At 60.8% G+C, this 20094-nt stretch overlaps 3 protein-coding genes across 6 annotated transcripts in view; 2 read left to right on the top strand and 1 right to left on the bottom strand.

Moving 5' to 3' along the window:
* The window catches only part of ZFPM1 (zinc finger protein, FOG family member 1), a 34228-nt gene extending 25681 nt beyond the window's left edge, over positions 1-8547 (top strand). Inside the window, exons 4-10 of the mRNA XM_048316910.1 lie at positions 932-1065; positions 3588-3690; positions 4330-4539; positions 4685-4915; positions 5230-5325; positions 5431-5580; positions 5859-8547. Of these exons, the coding sequence (XP_048172867.1) occupies positions 932-1065; positions 3588-3690; positions 4330-4539; positions 4685-4915; positions 5230-5325; positions 5431-5580; positions 5859-8083 (3149 nt within the window). The 3' untranslated portion in view covers positions 8084-8547. The remainder of the gene's footprint in view (positions 1-931; positions 1066-3587; positions 3691-4329; positions 4540-4684; positions 4916-5229; positions 5326-5430; positions 5581-5858) is intronic.
* Positions 8548-9685: 1138 nt separating this feature from the next.
* Positions 9686-12565, bottom strand: CIDEC (cell death inducing DFFA like effector c). 3 transcript variants are annotated; one of them, XM_048317151.1, is made up of 6 exons: positions 12466-12565; positions 10976-11047; positions 10702-10843; positions 10463-10612; positions 10164-10348; positions 9686-10077 (listed from the first exon to the last, which is right to left on the bottom strand). In XM_048317151.1, exons 2-6 carry the CDS (start codon positions 11023-11025, stop codon positions 9885-9887), a joined length of 720 nt encoding a protein of 239 aa, XP_048173108.1. In that variant the 5' UTR covers positions 11026-11047; positions 12466-12565; the 3' UTR covers positions 9686-9884. The 3 variants fall into 3 exon arrangements, with proteins under 3 accessions (XP_048173108.1, XP_048173106.1, XP_048173107.1); XM_048317149.1 differs by lacking the exon at positions 12466-12565 and adding an exon at positions 11747-11777; XM_048317150.1 differs by lacking the exon at positions 12466-12565 and adding an exon at positions 11113-11343.
* A 205-nt stretch (positions 12566-12770) lies between these two features.
* ZC3H18 (zinc finger CCCH-type containing 18) overlaps positions 12771-20094 on the top strand; it is a 42859-nt gene continuing 35535 nt past the window's right edge. For both annotated transcript variants that reach the window (XM_048316825.1, XM_048316824.1), the window contains exons 1-3: positions 12771-12809; positions 13233-13315; positions 19309-19904. In XM_048316825.1, the coding sequence (XP_048172782.1) occupies positions 19323-19904 (582 nt within the window). In that variant the 5' untranslated portion in view covers positions 12771-12809; positions 13233-13315; positions 19309-19322. The remainder of the gene's footprint in view (positions 12810-13232; positions 13316-19308; positions 19905-20094) is intronic.

The following is a 20094-nucleotide window of genomic DNA, read 5'->3' as shown; positions in this document are numbered from 1 at the left end:
CGTGCCCTAGCACAGGGACCGGCCTGGTGACCCCAAACACCTCGGGGACCCTGGACACCTTCCCGGACCTCCCAGTGGGCAGCAGGTTTTGCCGAGGTGGCACGGGCTGCTGCCCTGGGATGTGCTCCGGGCAGTCCCCAGTGGCCCGGGGTGGCCGGAGGGGACCCGTGGGTGGCAGTGGCACCTGGGCGATCGCAGGTGACACCACCCAGCGCTCCCAGTCGCTCACCTCAGCTCACCCCAGCACCGGGAGGATCCAGATGTCAGCCCTACTAATAAACACATCAGATTTCAATCTCTGCAGCCATGGGATCGCTTTATCCTCCCCACGCTCCCGGCTCCAAAGGCAATTTTGCCTTCAGCCAGCGCAGCCTCCTCCCTGCCCACGGCCCCCGGACCGGCTGCATCCCCTCGGCGCTTCAGGGGACTCCTTGTCCTGGAGCAGGGCGGAGGGTGATCCCGCGGGGCTCGGAGCATTCCCGGCCGCAGAAGGGCTGCCTTTGGCTCGCTGTCTCTGGGGAGCAGCTCGTTTTTGGGGGGCGGCAGCCGGCGAGGGGCAGGCAGCGCATCCATCTGGGTATTGGTTACCTGCCATCTTATCTGCGCTCCCAAAGACAAAGGCACAGTTAAAACATTTTCGAGCAGCCTTCATAGCGTATTAACATGTTATCTAACCCATTAAACCAGAGCCTTATCAGATAATCAAAGCCATTAAGCCCTGAAGCTGCTTCGACTTTGGGTGCGGGGATGGGAAACGCTCCTTCCGCTCCGCCGTGCCGGGCCCGGACCCCCCGGGCCGTGCCGGGACCCCCCGGGAAGGGGATGGATCCCCCCACAGGACACCCACCAGCAGCTCCCGGCTCCAGCTGGGTGCCCACATCCCCTGGGGTTTGGGGTGCATCCCGCTGATGCTGTGCCTGTCTCCCCGCAGATGAGCTGGATCTGGAGGTGCAGGAGGGGCAGAGACGGGTGCGGACCTGCAGGAGCCTCCCTGAGGGCTTCTCCTGGGGCCCCTTCCAGGGCAGCATCCACAGCGAGCCGGCATCGCCGGGGCACAGCGACACGGTAAGGGGCACCCCGAGGGCACGGTGGAGGGGGAAACAAATCCTCTTTGGGCAGGATTTTCCCTGCTTGAGCTCCTCACCCCCTGGGAATCTCCTGGTTTGGGTGCCCAGGAGGTTTCCCTGCCACTCGAAAGCATTCCCACAGGCAGGGGACAGGATGTTGCCACCCCGTCTGTCCCCTCTGCACAGGCGGCTTGGTGGCACCTGTCGCCTCACACGGGAGATGGGATCTGGCTTTCCTGCCTCAGAGTTGCTCCCTGGGGACTCTGGTCGTGCCTGGGGAGGACCAGCAGCCGTGGGGAAGGGGCAGGAGAGGAGCACTGAGGGGACACCAGGGGCTGGTGGCTGTTGGTGGCCGTTGGTGCCCATGAGTGTGACTGTGGGCGTTTTTGGGCTCTGGATCCTCCATCCCAGCCACATCCTTCCCTCCACATCCCCCCCGAGCCGCACACAGGCACCTCCAGCCCAGGATCCTCAAGGCCTGGCTCCATCCCCACCTCTTCCTCCTCCTCCTCCTCCTCCTCCTCTCTCCTTTGCTCTTTTTTTTTTTTCTTCCTTTTCTTTTTTTTCTTTTTTTTAAGCTCAGGCCCGTTTATCTTTGCTGAATTAAATCCTTGATTAACCCTTATCTGCCCAGTTTGGCTCCCTATCTCCCGGTTGGCGCCGTGTGTCCAGACACCCGGTACAGGATGATTGATTTCCCGAAGATATGCGCGGCTTTTTTCTGATACTTCATTTATTGTCTAAATATTTTTGCTCCCATTTCAGCAGCTCCCTTATCGAGCCCGGCTGATGATTCCCAGCCCTGCTCTCCTCTGCCACTCTCCTCCTTCCCTATCTCTGCTCAGGGAAGGGAGGAAGGAATCGCAGCCCCATCCCTGATAGGGGCTGTCGCCCTCAGGTCCCTCCGTCTTTGTTGCTGGCGGCGGTGGGGGGGTGTGCAGGGGGTCTCCCCCAAATCCTGCCCGGCTCTGCTCTTCATCTCCATGTGGGAGATGATCCCAGCCTGGGGTTTTAGTGGGAGCTGGGAGCACTGGGTGGCTTTGATATTCTGTGGCTGGAGCACCGTGTGTGCCCATCGCCTGCTGGTGGAGAAGGAGAAAGAAGAGGAGGAGGGAAAAGATGAGGAGGAGGAGGATGTCTGCCCGCCCCCAGCTGATCCCCAAAAGATCCTTGCTCAGGAAGGTGTGGAAACCCTCAGGCAGACAGCTCGGGGTGCCAAGGGAACGTGAAGCCCCTCTGGGACTGACCCCCAGGTCCCCCGGTGCCCCGTGTCCCCCCCAGGCCGGGCTGCGGCGAGGGCAGGGGCCGTGCCGATGCGCCATCCCGGCGGATGCGGAGCAGATAGGGTTTCCGATGGTTATCAGCCGGTGCGGAGCGGAGACAGCGACCTCTTTGTTCCAGGGAGAACAAGGAAGGGCTTCACGCCGGGGCTGGGGCCGTCACAGGGAGCCAGCGTGGGCACCCTGGGGTGCTGGCAGCACCTTGGGGTGCCGCGGGGTCCTGGGCAGCGCAGGGACCTCCCTCCATCGGGGGTACCCACCAGTGTCCCCATGCCTGGAGCGAAATTCCAAAGGGACCCTCCTCTCCTCGAGGGTGCCTCACCCACGTGGCACCAGCGGTGCCCATCCCTGTGCCCCATGCTGGGGGTCCCAAAGCCCCCAGCCCCATTTCGGGTGTCTGCAGGGGCGGGTGGGTTCCCCCACACTGTGAGAGGTGCACACCCCTGTGCCAGTGTGTCACACCCCTGTGCCAGTGTGTCACAGCCCTGTGCCACTGTCACACCCCTGTGCCACTGTGTCACACCCCTGTGCCAGTGTCACAGCCCTGTGCCAGTGTGTCACAGCCCTGTGCTAGTGTGTCACACCCCATGCCAGTGTGTCACAGCCCTGTGCCAGTGTCACAGCCCTGTGCCAGTGTCACACATGTGCCAGTGTGTCACACATGTGCCAGTGTGTCACACCCCATGCCAGTGTGTCACAGCCCTGTGCTAGTGTGTCACAGCCCTGTGCCAGTGTGTCACAGCCCTGTGCCAGTGTCACACCCCTGTGCCAGTGCCTCACACGTGTGTTGGGGGCTTTATCACGCTGCCAGCACTCGGCTCCTGGCAGTGATAAGGCCCCAACCGGCTGCGACTGTCAGGCTGAGTTGGAGGGGTTGGAAATATTGGGATGGATAATTAGATTTCATATCGTTACTGCAGCAGCCATCGGAGGATCAGGGAGATTAATTTCCCCCCCCTTGTGCTCATTAATATTCATTAGAATGCGGGGAGCTGGGCATGGGCTGAGCAGGGAGGGCTGTGACCCCTCCAGCAGCCCCTCAGTGTGACCCCAGCAGGTTTTGGGGAGCATCGTGACCCCCCTGGCAGCCCCTCAGTGTGACCCCAGCAGGTTTTGGGGAGCGCTGTGACCCCCCTGGCAGCCCCTCAGTGTGACCCCAGCAGGTTTTGGGGAGCGCTGTGACCCCCCTGGCAGCCCCTCGGTGTGACCCCGGTGCTGACCCCCTGTCCCTGCCCCGCAGAGCCCCCCTGTGACGCTGGTGCTGGGGGACGAGAGCTGCTGGCTGTCCCACCTGCCCCTCGTGCCCGGAGAGCCCGATGCCAACGCCGTCATCTACAGGAAGGGTTGGTACTGGGGGCAGTGAGGGTGGGAGGGGAGGGGGCCCCCTCTGTGTCCCCCTGTCCCAGTGTCTGCTCCCCCTGTCCCACCGCTGGCTGTCCCTGGGCACGTCCCTGTCCCAGCGTCCCTGGGGAGGGGAGGGTCCCAGCAGGGATGGGAGCAAGGATGGGCACAGGGATGGGCACAGGGAAGGGCATAGGGATGGGCGCAGGGATGGACGCAGGGATGGGCACAGGGATGGTTGTAAAGATGGGCACAAGGATTGGCACAGGGATGAGCGCAGAGATGAGTGTAAAGATGGATGGATGGATGCAGGGATGGGCACAGGAATGGGTGTAAGGATGGACGTGGAAACGGGCACAGGGATGGGTGCAGGGATGATGCAGAGATGAGCGTAGCGGTGGATACAGGGATGGATGTAGGGATTGATGCAGGGATGGACACAGGGATACGTGCAGAGACAGGCACGAGCCGGAGCGGCGGGTCCGGGCAGGCTCCACGGGGCTCAGCACGGGCAGACACCGCCATCTCCAGGCCACGGCCGGGAGGAAGCAGCGGGGACAAGGCGGGACAGAGGGGACGGGCCAGGCAGGCGGCAGGACGGGATGCAGCGATCCCCGCTCACCGCTGTCCCCCCATCCCAGACGAAGCCCTGTGGTGCCGGACAACGCGAGCGCTGCGGGAGGACGAGCCCCTGAGCGCCTTCGTGATGGCAGAGCCACCAGCTGTCCCCAACCACGGGGTGAAAGCGGAGCCCGGCGAGTCCCCGTACCCGGCGGCGCTGCACTCGGACATCCAGCTGCTGCCACAGCAGGCCGGCATGGCCGCCATCCTGGCCACCGCCGTGGTCAACAGTGAGTGCTGGGGACACGCAGGGAGGGACACGCGGGGAGGGACACACGGGGAGGGACACGCGGCACCACAACCCTGCCAGGGCTCCCCAGCCTGTCACACAAGCGATGTCCCTGTCCTGATGTCCCTGTCCCTTGCTCTCCACAGAGGACGTGTTCCCGTGCAAGGACTGCGGGATCTGGTACCGGAGCGAGCGCAACCTCCAGGCCCACCTGATGTACTACTGTGCCAGCCGGCAGAGCGCCGGCGCCAGCTCCCCCGCCCTGGATGAGAAGCCCAAGGAGACATATCCCAACGAGAGGGTCTGCCCCTTCCCACAGTGCAAGAAGAGCTGTCCCAGTGCCAGCTCCCTGGAGATCCACATGCGGAGCCACAGCGGTATGGCACAGCACAGCACAGCACCCCTCCTCTGGAGGGACAGGGAGGCTGGGGGGTGGCAGCATGGTGACCATTTAGAGGAGGTTCACCCCAGCTGAGCTACTGGAGGGGTAGGGAGGATGTGGGGCTGGAGCACAATGACCAGTGGGATGAAGTTCTCCCCAGTTGGGCCACTGGTTTGGCACAGCTCACTGGTAGGTCTTCATCTCAGACCCGCAGAGACAGAGGGATCTGGCCCTGTGGGGTGGCCCTGTGGGTGTCCCCACAGTCCCTGTCCCCCTTCCCTCAGCACTGAGTGTCCATCTGTCCGGCAGGAGAGCGGCCGTTCGTCTGCCTGATCTGCCTGTCCGCCTTCACCACCAAAGCCAACTGCGAGCGGCACCTGAAGGTGCACACAGACACCCTGAACGGTGAGTGTCCCATGGGGACAGCCCCGTCCCCTCCGGCACAGCCCAGGGATGGGCACTGTCCTTCCCACTGTCCTGCCCGCTCAGCCCCGTGCCCTGTCCCCTCAGGTGTCTGCCACAGCTGTGGCTTCATCTCCACCACGAGGGACATCCTGTACAGCCACCTGGTCACCAACCACATGATCTGCCAGCCGGGCTCCAAGGGCGAGGTGTTCTCACCAGGATCAGCCCTTCCTGCTGCCAAACCCCTCGCTCCTGGTGAGTCCTGGGGCTGTGGCCATGGGGGACACGGGATGGCATTGTCACCGAGGGCTTGTCCCCAGCTGGGCCTGGTGGTGGGAAGGGAGGTGGGGACAGGACAGTGTCCCCGTGCCAGGACATTGAGAATGGGGAACAGAGCAGGATCCCTGTGCCAGAGGCGTTGGGAACAGGGGGCACGGCAAGCATCCCTCTGCCAGGATGTGTGGAACAAGGAACGGGGCGAGCATCCCTGTGCCGGGGCTGTCGGTGACACTGTCGCCTCTGTCCCCCTGCAGGGCTGAGCCAGCCGAACAACGCGTCCCTGCGGAAGTGCAGCCTGAGCGCGTTCCTGCCCGAGGCGCTGCCGGCCCTGCCGCAGCACGTGGTGCTGCCCGGCCCCCCGCCCGGCCCCGACACCGCCCCGGTACCGGCACCAGCACCGGCACCGCCCGCCTCGCCCCCCGACCCCAGGGCCGGCAAACTCTCGCCCCCAGCCCAGCCACAGAACGGGGAAGGGCCTTCATCGGCATCCTCCTCCTCCTCTTCCTCCTCCTCCACGTCCGGCGAGCCCGTGCGCATCAAGGAGGAGCCGGCCGGCAGCCCGGCCAGCGAGGCGGAGGCCCCGAAGAGCGGGGAGGGGGCCGGCAGCCCCGACGCCGGCTCCCGGACTTCGTCCCCCCGCAGCCTGCCCTCGGCCAAGGTCAAGTCGGAGCTCGCCAGCCCCACGCCGGGCTCCAGCCCCGTGCCCAGCGAGCCGGGGACGGGCACGGCCGGCGGCACCGTCTTCCTCCCGCAGTACGTGTTCAGCCACGAGGCCGCGGTGGTGCCGCAGGCGTCGGAGATCCTGGCCAAGATGTCGGAGCTGGTGCACAGCCGGCTGAAGCAGGGCCACGGGGGCGCGGTGCCGCCCGCCATCTACCCGGGCACGCCGGTGCCCAAGGGGGCCACCTGCTTCGAGTGCGAGATCACCTTCAACAACATCAACAACTACTACGTGCACAAGCGCCTGTACTGCTCCAGCCGGCACCTGGCCGAGGACAGCCCACCCGGGGCACGCAAGCTCAAAGCTCCCCCCGGGGTGCCCAAGGGTCCCCCCGCCCCGGGGACGCTGCTGTCCCCTCCGGCGGGCAACGGGCAGGGCCCTGCGGCGGGGGACGGGGACGCCGGCCGCGATGCCACACCGCCGGCCACCGCGCCAGAGGGCAAGGCTGAAGAGGGGGGCACCAAAGCGGGGTCCCCCGAGGCGGAGGGGGGGTCGGGGCGGTGCAGCGAGGACAGCCAGAGCCCCAGCAGCTCGGCAGGGGACGAGGGGGATGAGGACCCCAGCAAGACGCTGTGCGAGGCGTGCAACATCCGCTTCAGCCGCCACGAGACCTACGTGGTGCACAAGCGCTTCTACTGCGCCTCCCGGCACGACCCTCCCCTGCGCCGCCCCGCCGCCCCCAAAGTGCCCTTCGTGCCGCAGCCGCTGCGCACCCGCAAGCGCCGCAAGCTCTACGAGATCCACGGCGCCGCTCGCCGCCCCGCCGAGCCCCCGCCGGCACCGGAGCCCCCGCCCGCAGAGCCGCCCTCGGCCGCCCCCGAGCCCCGCGCCAGCCCCGACGCCGAGGGTCCCATCGACCTGAGCAAGAAGCCGCGGTGGCAGAGCGAGCCGGCACCGGTACCGACACCGACACCGGCCCCGCTGCTGCCCCTGGCCGACTACCACGAGTGCACCGCGTGCCGCATCAGCTTCAACAGCCTGGACGCGTACCTGGCGCACAAGAAGTACCAGTGCCCGGCCACGCCGCTGCAGCCCCGCACCCTCGAGCACCTGCAGAAGATGAAGGGGGCCATGGCCGCCCCCCTCAAGGGCCGGCGCAGCCCCGGCAGCCCCGGCGAGGGGGACCCCGAAGGATCGGTGCGGGTGCGGGCGGCCCCGGCGGGGAGCCCCGGCATCCCCTACCCCGGCGCGGACTCGCTGCAGCGTCACCCCAAGGGTCCCCTGGCACCGCCGGGGGCCAAGGGTCCCCTCGCCGCCTGTCCCTACTGTCCCCTCAACGGGGCCATCAAGGGCGACCTCCTCGAGCACTTCCGAAACGCCCACGGGCTCTTCGTGGCCAAGCCGCCGGCGGGGGCCGGGCAGGGGCTCCCGGACGCGCTGGCCCCCGGTGCCGGCAGGACGCCCGAGCCCCCGCTGCCCGCGGCGTCCCCCCCTCGCCCGCCCGGCCCCCGCCTCCGCCGGGACAGCGTCACCGCCAAGGAGGGCCGGGACAGCCCCCGGCCCCCCGGCTCCCCCCGGGCCCCCGCCTCGCCCGGAGCCCCCGAGGGACTGCGGGAAGCTGCCCGCAAGCCCCCCACGCCCCCGGCCTACACGGACAGGGGGGTGCAGACCCCTCCGGCCAAGGCGGTGCCCGGCCCGGTGCCCAACGGCAACCACAGGTACTGTCGCCTCTGCAACATCAAGTTCAGCAGCCTGTCCACCTTCATCGCCCACAAGAAGTATTACTGCTCCTCCCACGCTGCCGAGCACGTCAAGTAGCCCCCCCAGAGCCCTCCGCCACCGCTCGGGGGGCTGCAGGGGCTAGGGGATGGAACCGGTGCCTGACACCCCCCGTGCAGGGGTCAGGGTGATGGAGGACTACCCCCAGGAGGCTCCACCGGGGCAGCTGCAGCATCTGGAACCCCAAATTCACCCGGGTTGGGGGGTGAGGACCCTGCGGTGGGAGCGTGGTGCTGGTGGGAGTCAGCCCCCACCTCTTCCCGGGGAGAAACTGAGGCAGGGGGATGGTGCACGGCGCTGCCCTGGGGGCTGCAGGGGGCTTTTCCCCCAGGTAGACACTACGGGGCTGGGGAGGGGGTGTGAGGGGTACAGGCTTGGCCCCAGCACCCCAGGAAATACGGGGGTGGCCCTGCCGCAGAGCAGAGCCGGCGCTGGGAGCGAGGATGGAGCTGCCCTGGGAGCTGTGTGTATAAGTGTGTACAGAAATAAATATGTCTGCTAAACACCTGCGTGGGGGCGGGGACACTGCGGGGCTGGCACGGCCACCGGCAGCCCGAGGGGCCGGGGGAGGTGGCCACCGGGTGTGTACAGCCATGGGGTGACAGCGGCACGGGCGGGGCAGGGCAGTGCCCACGCTGTCCCTGGTGCCCCTGGGTGGCACTGCGTCAGCACGGGGAGGTCACACATCTGTGCCATGGAGCAAAGGCGCTGCTCCCAGATGGGGCTCAGCTGGTGCTGATCCTCATTAGTTATCAGGCTAATTAAGTCCCTACAGCCCCAGCTGGGGCTCAGGTCTCTGCCACATGATCAGTTCCTGTGCTGCAGCTCCAGGCCCTGCAGTAGGTGCCCAGGTGAGTGTGGCTCAGCTCAGGTGTCCCCCACAGTGTGACACGGGGTGGGGGGAATGGCTCTAAGGATTGCCAGAGCGTGGCCTCTCACCTCCCCACAGCTCAGCCCAGTAGTCCCAGTCCAGCACAGGTGGGTAGTGGGTTGTTGCCCTCCCTCCCACCCTCTCGGGCAGGGGTTATGCTTCAGGATCTTTCTGGGCTCCCCCTGCACACTCGGGGACAGCCCCCCAAGGGCCAGGTGGCTGGAGCCCAGTGTCCCCAGCTCGGTTTGTTTCCCAGCTGATATCCCTGGAGCTGGTGGGCCCTTGGGATCCCCGTGGATAGAGCCAGGCCAGCACCAGCACTGGGGGATGTGCAAGGCTGGAGTGGGCACAGTGAGCCCCTGCCCAGGGCTGCCACGGGGGCTGGGGACCCCAGGGACCAGAACACCTCCTCCAGGGCATGAGGGCTGTCCTTCTGTGCCAGCCCTGCACAGTCAGGGACACAAGGAGCAGGGAAATCTTTCATCCTGTTAAAAGGAGCAAGGACAGGCGTGGCGCCAGCTGCCACAGGCCAGGGGCTTTGGGATTTGCCCCATCACCATGTTGTGGGTGGCTGCAGTGCCAGGGGGTGGGAGACAGGCTCTGGTGCCAGGGAGGAGGAGGGTGATGAAGGCAGCAGTTCCCCTGGGGAAGCACTTGCGACAGGTCCCCTCCTCTCACCTCTTACACCACCACCTCAGCCTGCCAAGCAGTGCAAGGGCTGCGTGTCCTGGGTGTCCCCCCCCACAAAGATGACACAAGACGCAGCTGAATGCAGGAGAACTTGACTTAAATAAATATATTTACAGAGCAGCAGCTATTCCAGAGCAGATCTGGCCACACTCAGCCAGCGGAGTGCAAGGAGAGGTTGTGCCACCACGGCAGCCTCTGCCCAGGCATTGACCTAGTGGGGTGCTGGGACCCCCGAGGGCTGGGGGGACAGAGGAGGGGACAGGCCAGGCCAGCCAGCCCTCACTGCAGCATCTTCTTGTAGGGTAGGGCAGGGAGGCTGCGGGGCAGGAGGTTCTGAAGGGGGACAGGGCTCTTCTCCTCTTCCTTCTGCTCCTCCTCGGTGGCGTCCAGCAGCTGCTGCATGTAGCACGAGGTGCCCAGCAGGACGTGGCCCGTGGCCTGCATGGTGAACAGCGTCCAGCGCAGGGCTTCCCTGGGCAGGGAGAAAGGGGTCAGCATGCCACGGAGGGGCTGGGCAGTGTCCCTGCTCCCGGAGTGTCCCCAGCCCCCCGTGCTCACTTCACCAGGCGCCGGGCCCCGTAGCAGCGCAGGTCATAGGACATGCTGTAGGTGCCATACAGGGTGGCTTTGACGTTGAGGCAGCCCAGGTCCTTCGGGTTGGTCTTGTACAGGTCGAAGGTGACGCAGGCGACGTCGATCCTGCGCGGGGGCTTGCGGGACAGGCTCACCTGGTAGCCACGTGTCTAAGAAAGAGCGGGACCACGGTCACCCGGTGCACCCCACCCTCCCAGTCCCACCTCCAGTGTGGGCCAGACAGGACAAAACCAGCCTCCTGCCCCTCTCAGGGATCCCCTCACCTTGGGGGCAGTCCAGGTCTGCTCCTTGCTCAGGGCCATCAGTGCCGTGCCCTCCTCCAGCGTCCGGAAGAACGACTCCGTCTCCACCGCGGTGCCGTCCTCGTCCAGCACCAGCACGATGGGCGCCGGCAGGGCCAGGGCGCTCTGAGCCTGCAACGGGGCTGGGGGTGAGCAGGGCTGGGGACGGTCCCTGGACGGACAGCCAGAGCCCGGACAGACAGACAGACAGACAGACCGACCTGGCGCAGCAGCTCGGCGAGGCTCGGGGCCATGACGCCCTTGCGCAGGCTGCGGTCCCAGTTGCACACGCGGTAGGGCCGGGGCGGTGGGGCCGGGCCCGCCAGCAGCTGCTGGGTCATGGAGGCACTGGCTGAGACACATCTGGGAAGGGATACAGGGATCGGGGTGTCCTGAGAGCCAGCACCACCCCTCGGCAGTGCCAGCACCCCGGGGAGCAGGGAGGGCTCTGATGCGATGTCCCCATCCTGGGGACAGGGGCTCCACGGCACTTACTTGGAGACGGGGACAGCCAGGCGCTGGCTCAGGGATTTGGCATAATCCATCTTCCAAGGAGCACGGAGCACCCTGTGGGGAGGAAGGACAGTGGTCCCGTCAGCTCCTGTCCACTCAAGACCTGTTCCCACCAGTACCTTGCACTCCGCTCCAGGGGATCTTCCACTCCTTTCAGCTCCTGTCTGCTCCAGGAGATCTCTCCACTGGCAATTCCAGTGACAGAATTGAGCCTGAGCTCTGAGATCTCTCCACTGGCAATTCCAGTGACAGAACTGAGCCTGAGCTCTGTCACCGCTGCCTTTACAGGGGCTGGTCCTGCCCTTTGGCAGGGGCCAGGCCAGCGGTGGCCGCCCGGGCAGAGTCCCCTGCCAGCAGGGCTCTTTCGTAAAGGGACACGTGGGAGCCTGAGTCAGCGCTGGAGCAAAGGTGAGACACCATCCCCGGGGCTGTGCCTGTGCTCTGGGCCCTCAGAGAGGGCAGCCAGGGCTTTGGGAGTCAGAGACACCCATGGGAGCACCCCCAACCCTGCTGATCCAGGGATATCTCCAGCCAGGCACTAGCTGAGGGGCTCCAGGGGTATCTCCAGCCAGGAGTCTCATGGTGGGGGATCCAGTGGACCATCCCCATCCCCATCCCCATCCCCATCCCCATCCCCATCCCCATCCCCATCCCCATCCCCATCCCCATCCCCATCCCCATCCCCATCCCCATCCCCATCCCCATCCCCATCCCCATCCCCATCCCCATCCCCATCCCCATCCCCATCCCCACCTTTAGCAGATCCCAGCTCTTCTCCTCTGGATCACCCCCGTCAGCCTCACCTCACCTTTTATACCTGTCGCAGACACTCCTCCCCCCCGGCCACACCCTCTCCTGCCCCAACCAGTCCCAGCTGGGGGATCTGGGCATCACCCTGGTGAGGAGACACTGCGGGAGCTGGGCATGGGCGGGCTGGAGAAGGGAAGGCTGGGAGGGGATCCCGTCAAGGGGTGTCAGAGGACAGTGCCAGGCTCTGTTCAGTGGTGCCCGGCGACAGCAAGAGGAGCCACGGCCACCAACTAAAACACGAGAAGTTCCACTTCAACACGAGGAAGAACCTCTGTCCATGGAGGGCGGCAGAGGCCTGGAGCAGCTGCCCAGGGAGGGCGTGGGGTCTCCCTGTCTGGAGACATTCCAGTCCCACCTGGACGTGTTCCTGTGCCACCTGCTCCAGGTGCCCCTGCCTTGGGCTGGATGATCTCCAGAGCTCCCTTCCACCCTAACTATTCCCTGACTCTGTGGCACGCCCCGTCCCTCTGTGTGTGTGTGTGTGTGTGCGCGGCCTGTGCACATCTGGAGCCACGCGTGTGCCCCCACGAACATCTGTCCAGCCGCGCGCGTGCACGGACCCTTGCACCTCCCTGCCCCTCCACGTGCTCGCGTGTGCGCCCACGCACGCCTGCACACACACGCCGTTCACGTGTTCACGTGTTGTTCACCTGTGCGCGCACCTGTGCGCGCACACGCGTGCCCCGTCCTTGCCGTGCGCGGCCCCTTTAAGACGCGGCCCCTTTAAGACGCGGCCCCTTTAAGGCGCGCGCGCGCGCGCGGGGTGGGGGGGGGTTACGAGGGGGTTGCGGAGCGCGCGCGCTCCCCCCTCCCCTCCTCTCGCCTCGAGCCGGGGCCCGTCGCGAGCGGATGACGTCACGCCATGGCCGCCCTGCGCCGCCGCGAGTAGAGGCCGCTCCGCCGCCCCGTCCCGCGCTGCCGCCGCCGCCCCGCCGGCCCCCGCCGCCCCCGGCCCGCCCCCGCCGCGCCCCGCACCGCGCCGGGCCCCCGCCGCCCCCCGACACCGGTGAGCCGCCGCCCGCGCTGCCGCGGCCTAGCGCCGGAGGGGGGGGGGGGCGGACCCGGGCCCGGCGGGAGGAGGGGGAGGGGGAAGCGCGGGGCGGGGGCGGCCCCGGGGAGGGGGGGAGAGGGGGAACCCCCCGGGAGTGGCCCGGGATGGGGGACGGGGAGGGGAGGGGAGGGCACAGCGCTCCTTTAAAAGGGGGGCGGGGCGCGGGGAGCCTGGAGGGCGTTTGGGGATGGGAGAGTGGGGAAATCAATGAATTCCCCCCGTTTCTGTGGGGTAATGAATGGGAAGGGGCGGCCGCGGCTTTGGCGGGTGCCGTAGTTGTGGGTGGGTGTTGGGGACAGCCGGGTCTCATCGGGGGGCGTTGGGAGGGTGGGACAGAGCGCAGGGGTGCAGGTGGCTCTGACTGTGCCCTCTCCCCAGGCAGTGGGAACAGGGACAGCAACAGCAGCCGCGGCCCGGGGGGCACAGCAGGAGGAGCCCAGCCTGGCAGGAGACCCTCTGAGGTGAGGGGGACACGAGCTGGGGACCCCAGAGCAGCACGAGCTGCACGTGCGGGGGGGTCCTGACGTGGGTTTGGGGTTTGTCACCTGCAGGGTCAGTTCTGAGGTAGATTTGGGGTCCACCACCTGCGGGGTCAGTTCTGAGGTAGATTTGGGGTCCATCACCTGTGGGGTCAGTTCTGAGGTAGATTTGGGGTCCATCACGTGCGGGGTCAGTTCTGAGGTGGGTTTTTGATCCACCACCTGCAGGGTCAGTTCTGAGTTGGGTTTTTGATCCACCACCTGCAGGGTCAGTTCTGAGTTGGCTTTTTGGTCCATCACCTGCAGGGTCAGTTCTCAGGTGAGTCTCCTCAGAGCTGTAGCAAGAACAGCACCTCCAGGGTGTGAATTCTTTCTTTCTGAGGTTTACCTGGATTCAGGAAAAGCATCCCAGTTTATCAGGACAGCTCTTTGCCAAACTGCTGATCCAAAATCATTCTTTTGGGTGGGATTATCCCCAAATCCTGCAGGTTCAGGTATAACCCTGCTGGTTGTCTCTTCCTGAGGCCCTGAGAGCTCACACTCAGCATTTGCTGGGGGACAGCTGCAGGAGGAGCAGTAGGAGAATCAGCTGTGCTGGGAAAACAAACTCCAGCTGCTTTTCCCTTCAGGTTTCCAGTACAAAGCCATGGGGAACATTCTCCACGGGAGCTCTCCATCCCAAGCTCCTGGAAATGCCTCTCACCAACAAACTGATCCCACAAGGCAGCTGAGTTTGGGGCATTAAAGGGTTCCCTGAGAGCTGCTGAATTTCCAGGGCATCCTCCACCTCGGAGCTCCCTCTGGATGGCAGAGAAATGAGGATTTTGGTTAATTAACCCTGTTAACCACTGGAATTCCAATCAGGGCAGGGCTGCACACAAGTTCATCCTTTCAGTGTTCCTTGTTCCCCCTTTCCTGGATCCTGAGGTATTTTATTTCCTTCTCCTGCTGTCTCTGCTCTTCCCTGTTTTTCCGCGTGTTGGTTCCTGCCCTTTGTTTCTGCTTGGCCTCTGTTTTTGCAGTTCTTTGTTCCCTAAATCTTTCTGTGCTGCCTTTCTCTCCTCACCTGTCCTGTCAGCACTATTCCCATTCTCTCTCCTCAGCTCCCTCATTGTTCCTGGCTGCACTTAGACCCTGCTCCAGAACTTTTCTGCTCTGCTTTAACCCCTGGATTGCATGGAGCTGATTCACAGGGACATTTTCACGTTGCATGGAGCTGTTTGCCCTTTAGGAAGTGGATTTTTTCCTTTTATCCCAAAGATTTCAGCCTGAAGGAAGGAACTTCCTCTCTCTTCTTTCCTTCCCACCTGTCCTGTGACCTCCCCCAGGGCTGTGAGTGGGACAAAAGTTGGGAATGTGCTTGGTTCTTGATATCCATGAAAATTTGTAGGATTTTAAGGCTCTGCCAAGCTCCAGGTTTTTATAGGTACTCAGTTCCTGGCTGGAATTCCTTCCTTCTTCATTTTGCACCTTTTGGTGCTGTTTAATTAACAAAAGAGGGGAAGTTGGGTCTGATTTTGCAAAAGGAGCTGCTGGGTAAGAAGAATTCCTGCTCTGACTCCTCTGGCCTTGGACAAATCAACTGACAAAAGTGTGCGGTTCAGGATATTATTTAAAATGTGTCCTGGGATTCCCTGGCGAGGTGGAAGTGGAGTTTTAAAAACAGCTTAAGTAGCAAAGGGCTTTTCTCTCCCTGCCTTCAGGCTGTGCCAAGGCTGCTTGATCTCGGTGCTTTAAGTTAAAAAAATCTTGGATGTTGTTAAGCTTTGATAAGAATGTGTTATAAAGGAAGTGAAGCAGCTGAATTTAAATTTCTGTAGCATCTCCACAATTTTCTCCCCCTCTTTTTAGGGGGGGAAATGTGTAATTTTAAGTGTTTCCAGCAAGGCTCGGAGGCTTCACTGGGAATAAATTGGCTCCTTCCTGGTGCATCTGGTGCAGGTAGGGATGTCCGGGTAGGAGGAGCATCTCTGCCATGGAACACTGATAAATTAAGGAGCAGTTCATGCTTCATTCCCTAATTTGAAATATTCCAGAGCTGGGAAACTTCCGAGTCACTGATGTGAACTGAAAGCTCTTCTTTCCTAACTCAAAAACACGATTAAACCCCAGCTGGGTTGCTGAGGAGTTTTCCCCACTTTCTGTGTTCGTGGGATGCCTGATCCTGCTGGATGCAGCCCTGGCAGGGACAGAATCCAGAGGGAACAACTGGAGGGAAAGGCTGGCTCCACCTGTGGGGCCAGCAGTGCCATCTGCTCCCCCCAGGGAGCAATTCTGCTGCCACATCCTCAGCTCCTTCCCCAACAGCGTGTGACCTGCTTTGAAGAGGCTTTCAGCTCACTGAGGCGTGCCCAAGTCATTCCAAAACCAGGGGAAAAGACACTTCGTTTTTTGCCTGAAAATGCCCCTTATTTAGTGCATTTACTCCTAAACCTCCCCGTGGAAGGGCTGTCCCAGCTCGTTTAGCCTGGAACCAGCAGAGGTTTGTGAGCCTGCATGGAATTCCCAGTGCCCTGTGCTGCTCCAGGCTGCCTCCGCCATGCAGGAAAGGAACATTTGACACACTTTGAGCAAACAGAGGCAGTTTTGGAACAGAAATAGTTGTGCAGCTGGGACCAAAGGCAGCTTTGCCTGAATTTTCAAGATTTTTTTCAAAGATAAAAGGCTGCTCAGTGAGAAGCATTAATACATCCCTGCTTCTTGCCTGAGCTGCAAGTCAAACAAGCTTATCTGGGGCTTAGGAGTTAATTTTTTGCTTTTATAACTGGTTGTGAATCAGGAAGAAACTGGCTTAGTTTTAAGGCACAAAAAAAGGCCAAGTTTAAGGTGAGGGAGGGATGAAACCTGGGGGTTTCTGCTCTGCCACTTAGGTCGCTGTTGCTTGATTTTAAATACTTCCATGTAGTCACTTTTCTCAGGTTTTTGTGATATTTGCCTTTATGTTTCACTAAAGGGCAGCAGAAGGCAATTTTTAAAAGCCCCAAATGTATAAAACCCCAAAACAACCCCTAAAAAAACACCTCAAAAAGATCCAAAACCTTTCAGGATTTGGGATAAATTGTGATTTGCAGATTTAAAAAGCCTCCTCAGAAAAACCTCTCACAATTCCAGAGGTTTGGGATAAATTGTGATTTGCAGATTAAAAACCATCTAAAAAAAAAAAAAAAAAACCAAACCCTTGCAGAATTCGACAGATTTGGAATAAATTGATTTTCAGATTTGTTTAAGACAACACTTACAACTGGAATTAAACTTGCTGTCCTGTTTTATCATTAGGCAGTTTTCCTTTTAATTTCCACCTCCCAGGTTTCTTTTCCTGCTGCTGATTTTACCTTTGGCCATCTGGGCTTTGTTTTGGGGCATTTCCACACACGGTAAGATTGCTGCCAAAATCTGCCTTTGTTGGTTTTGGGGAATCTCGGAGCAACAGCCCAATCCCTGAATCCAAGCAAATACACCCCAAAAACCCCTCTCTGCCTGGATTCTGTGAGCTCTTCTCACTTGGGGCATCATTTATTGCATTTCTTATCATTTCTGCTGATGGAAATTAATAGGAAATTATTACAACTGCTGGATGCTCTGGATTTTTATAAGAGCTTTAATAGCTGCTGTGGAGGTCAGTGTTTTATATTCTTCCCCATCAGAACATATTTGTTTCCTCCCATCCCTCTAAAGGTCTCTGTGTCAAACACAAAAAGCCATTTGCTTCACTTAAATACCTTTTTTTCTTTTTTTTGGTGCTGCTTATTTGCAAGGAATCAAGAAACAAATTTCCTGAGTCCACGTGCCCCTGGCAGCTTTTCTATTTGTGATGGCCTCTCTGGGCTGACCTCTGTGTTCACACAAAGTCACTTCTCAGGCACTTGGGCAATTAAAATCCCCGCTCTGAGCTGGCTCTCAAAGCCAATAACAATTGGTGCAGGAATTTATGAGCTCAGCACCAGGCTTGATGTGCTCAATAAGGAGATAATTTGCTTCAGATCCATCCTGGGATCGCAGCCGTTGTCACCAGGAGGCAACTTCTGCCTTTTCATTTTGGGTTTGACTTTGTCAGGGGAATCAGAACTTTGCTGGTGAGCAGGAACCAACTTCAGACGTGCAGAGGAGCAGGAGGAGCTGGGAGGGAGCTCGAAATGTGGATTTTCTGCTGCTCTGGACCCTGCTGATGTTGAGATCATCTCATGTTTATCAATTAGCTGATATCAGCAGGGCTCTGAGGCCTTGGGGAGAGCACAGTCAGTCCTCAAACACAGCTTAAGGTGCTTCTGGGAGTGGTTTGAATTTATTTTCTGGTTTTAACTCCTCTGCAGACCTCCCACAGTATAAGCAGCAGCATTTTCTGAAGGGGGACTTTGATCTTCAGAGTTTGCAGCAAATCTTGTTCGTTACCAAAAGATTTTGGGGGTTCAGGTGCTGGGGAGGCTCAGTTTGCTTTGGTTGGGGGAGGCTTTGGTGTGTCTGTGGTGGCTCTTTGATGGGAAATCACCTTCCCTGTGCAAAACCAGTGGGAGAAACAGGGAAAAGTGTCAGGAAAAGGTGAAGGAGCAGCTTCATAAAAGTTTAATAAACTCTGATTTCCTGATGGATCACTGGGTGTGGTTAAAGCAGCAACCAGAGTCTGACATTTGTAGCATTTCTGCTCCAAGGATTTTAAAAATAACAGGTGAAACTCTGACTGTTTATGTTTTTGTGGCAGCACTAAATGAACCTGCAGGGAGCAGCTGGAATAAAACATGGGACCCATTAAAATGAAGATGAGTTGTAATTCCACAGCTCTTCTTTAGGGTTTTTAGAGCTTTTGCGTGGATGTGAAGCAGCCACCTGCCTAGGAAGGGCCAGCTCAGCCAGTTCCAGTCAGGCAGGTCTGTAATTTATGGGGTTTTTGTTTCTGGAGTAAAATAAATAAATGTATGGCTTAGGTTTCTTTCCCTGCTTTGCACCCTGCCCTTTTCTGTTGTATTTATTGGATTTATTCTCGGCAGACTTGGGATTTTTAACATCTCCCAAGCACATATTTAGACATCTTCTAGAAAAGTCTCAGTGCAGGCAGCTGGATCTGCTGCTTTGAAGGAATTTGGGGTCTTTACTGAGGGTTCTGCCCCTCTCGGGTGAGACCCCACCTGCAGAGCTGCCCCAGCCCCAGAAGGACCTGGAGCTGTGGAGAGTCCAGAGGAGGCACCAGGATGAGCAGAGGGATGGAGCAGCTCTGCTGGCAGGACAGGCTGGGAGAGCTGGGATTGTTCAGCCTGGAGAGGAGAAGCTTTGGGGTGACCTCGGTGTGGCCTTGCAGGGCCTGAAGGAGCTACAGGAAAGATGGAGAAGGGATTGGACAAGGGCCTGGAGTGACAGGACAAGGGGGAATGGCCTTAGGCTGAAGGAATGCAGGGTTAGATGGGATGTTGGGAAGGAATTCCTGGCTGGGAGGGTGGGCAGGCCCTGGCACAGGGTGCCCAGAGCAGCTGTGACTGCCCCTGGATCCCTAGCAGTGTCCCAGGCCAGGTTGGGCAGGGCTTGGAGCAGCCTGGGACAGTGGAAGGTGTCCCTGCCATGGCAGGGGATGATTTTTAACCCCAACCATTCTGGGATTCTGTGAAATTCCACCTCAAGCTCTGCCATTGCCTGTGAAGGGTGGCACACGCCAGTCTGGGACAATACTGAAACCTGTTCTTTGTGCAGTTCAGACTCTGTGTTTCCCTCTTGAAGGATCTCTGAGGAGCCATATTCCTGAGCTCGTGGAATCCCAGATGGATTGGGTTGGAGGGGACCTTAAAGCTCCTCTCATTCCGAACCTCTGCCATGGGCACCGATGCCACGCATTGGATTGGGTTCCTCAGGGCCCCATCCAGCCTTGGCTTCCCAGGAATTCAAACAGCCTTTCTTTAGGAGGCCTTTGCACAGGAGAACAAGTCCTTCAGGGTGAGCATTCCCTGATTTCCCAGTTTGCTGCCATAACCAGAGCTCTTCTCTCCCTGCAGACTCTCTGGTACTGATGGACGTTTCCGACAGCCCGGAGCGAAACCCCTGCTCTCCTGAGGAAGAGGACCAGCAGCTTTCCGATGAGGAGGTCCTGAAGGAGAGCGGCTCAGACCGGGAACTCGATGGAGAGGGTGGCCAGGGGAGCCTCCTGGGCGAGGAGGAGGATGCAGTCAGGGCCCTGAGCCGGGGGGAAGAGGAGAACCACTCGGATGAGGAGGATCGGCTGAGCGAGGCCAAGTCCCAGGAATCCGACACCAACGAGCAGAGCGTGGAGCTGAAGAGCCCCCAGCCCCGCAAGGGAGAGGAGGAAGACAGGACAAATGACCTGGAAGTGTCCTCTGTCACCAGGGAGCTGGATGAGCACGAGCTGGACTATGATGAGGAGGTTCCCGAGGAACCCAGTGCTGCTGCTGCAGAGGAGGATGGGGAGAAAGCTGCTGGGGAGGATGACGAGGAAGAGGAGAAAGGAGATGATGCCCCTGAAGATGAGAAGAAATCCAGCAGCAAAAGTGATGATGAGAAGGACGGGCAGGATCCCCTCAAGGAGAAGAAGAAAGAAGAGGATGATGGAGAAATCGACGATGGAGAAATCGATGTAAGTAGGAGGTGGGCAGAGCCCTGTGGGGGTTCAGAGCTGCTTGCCTCTCCCATTGCAGTTCCTTCCTCCTCCTCCTCCTCCTCCTGATGGGAATATCCGTGTCCCCAGTGTGCAAGGAACACCCTTTTCCCTGGAGGTAAGGCCGCAGCATGGGGCAGGCCCTGATCTCAGGGCTTGGGGCCCCTGG

The sequence above is a fragment of the Corvus hawaiiensis genome, chromosome 12 (genome assembly GCF_020740725.1).
Source record: "Corvus hawaiiensis isolate bCorHaw1 chromosome 12, bCorHaw1.pri.cur, whole genome shotgun sequence".
Lineage (NCBI taxonomy): Eukaryota > Metazoa > Chordata > Aves > Passeriformes > Corvidae > Corvus > Corvus hawaiiensis.
This window is presented reverse-complemented; position numbering and strand designations above follow the sequence as displayed.

Coding starts and splice junctions, on each gene's coding strand:
- CIDEC (XM_048317151.1), bottom strand. CDS start 11,025: ATGGATTATGCCAAATCCCTGAGCCAGCGCCTGGCTGTCCCCGTCTCC. Junction 10,613..10,701: donor TCGCCGAGCTGCTGCGCCAG/GTCGGTCTGTCT, acceptor GCCCCGTTGCAG/GCTCAGAGCGCCCTGGCCCT. Junction 10,349..10,462: donor AGACCTGGACTGCCCCCAAG/GTGAGGGGATCC, acceptor GCTCTTTCTTAG/ACACGTGGCTACCAGGTGAG.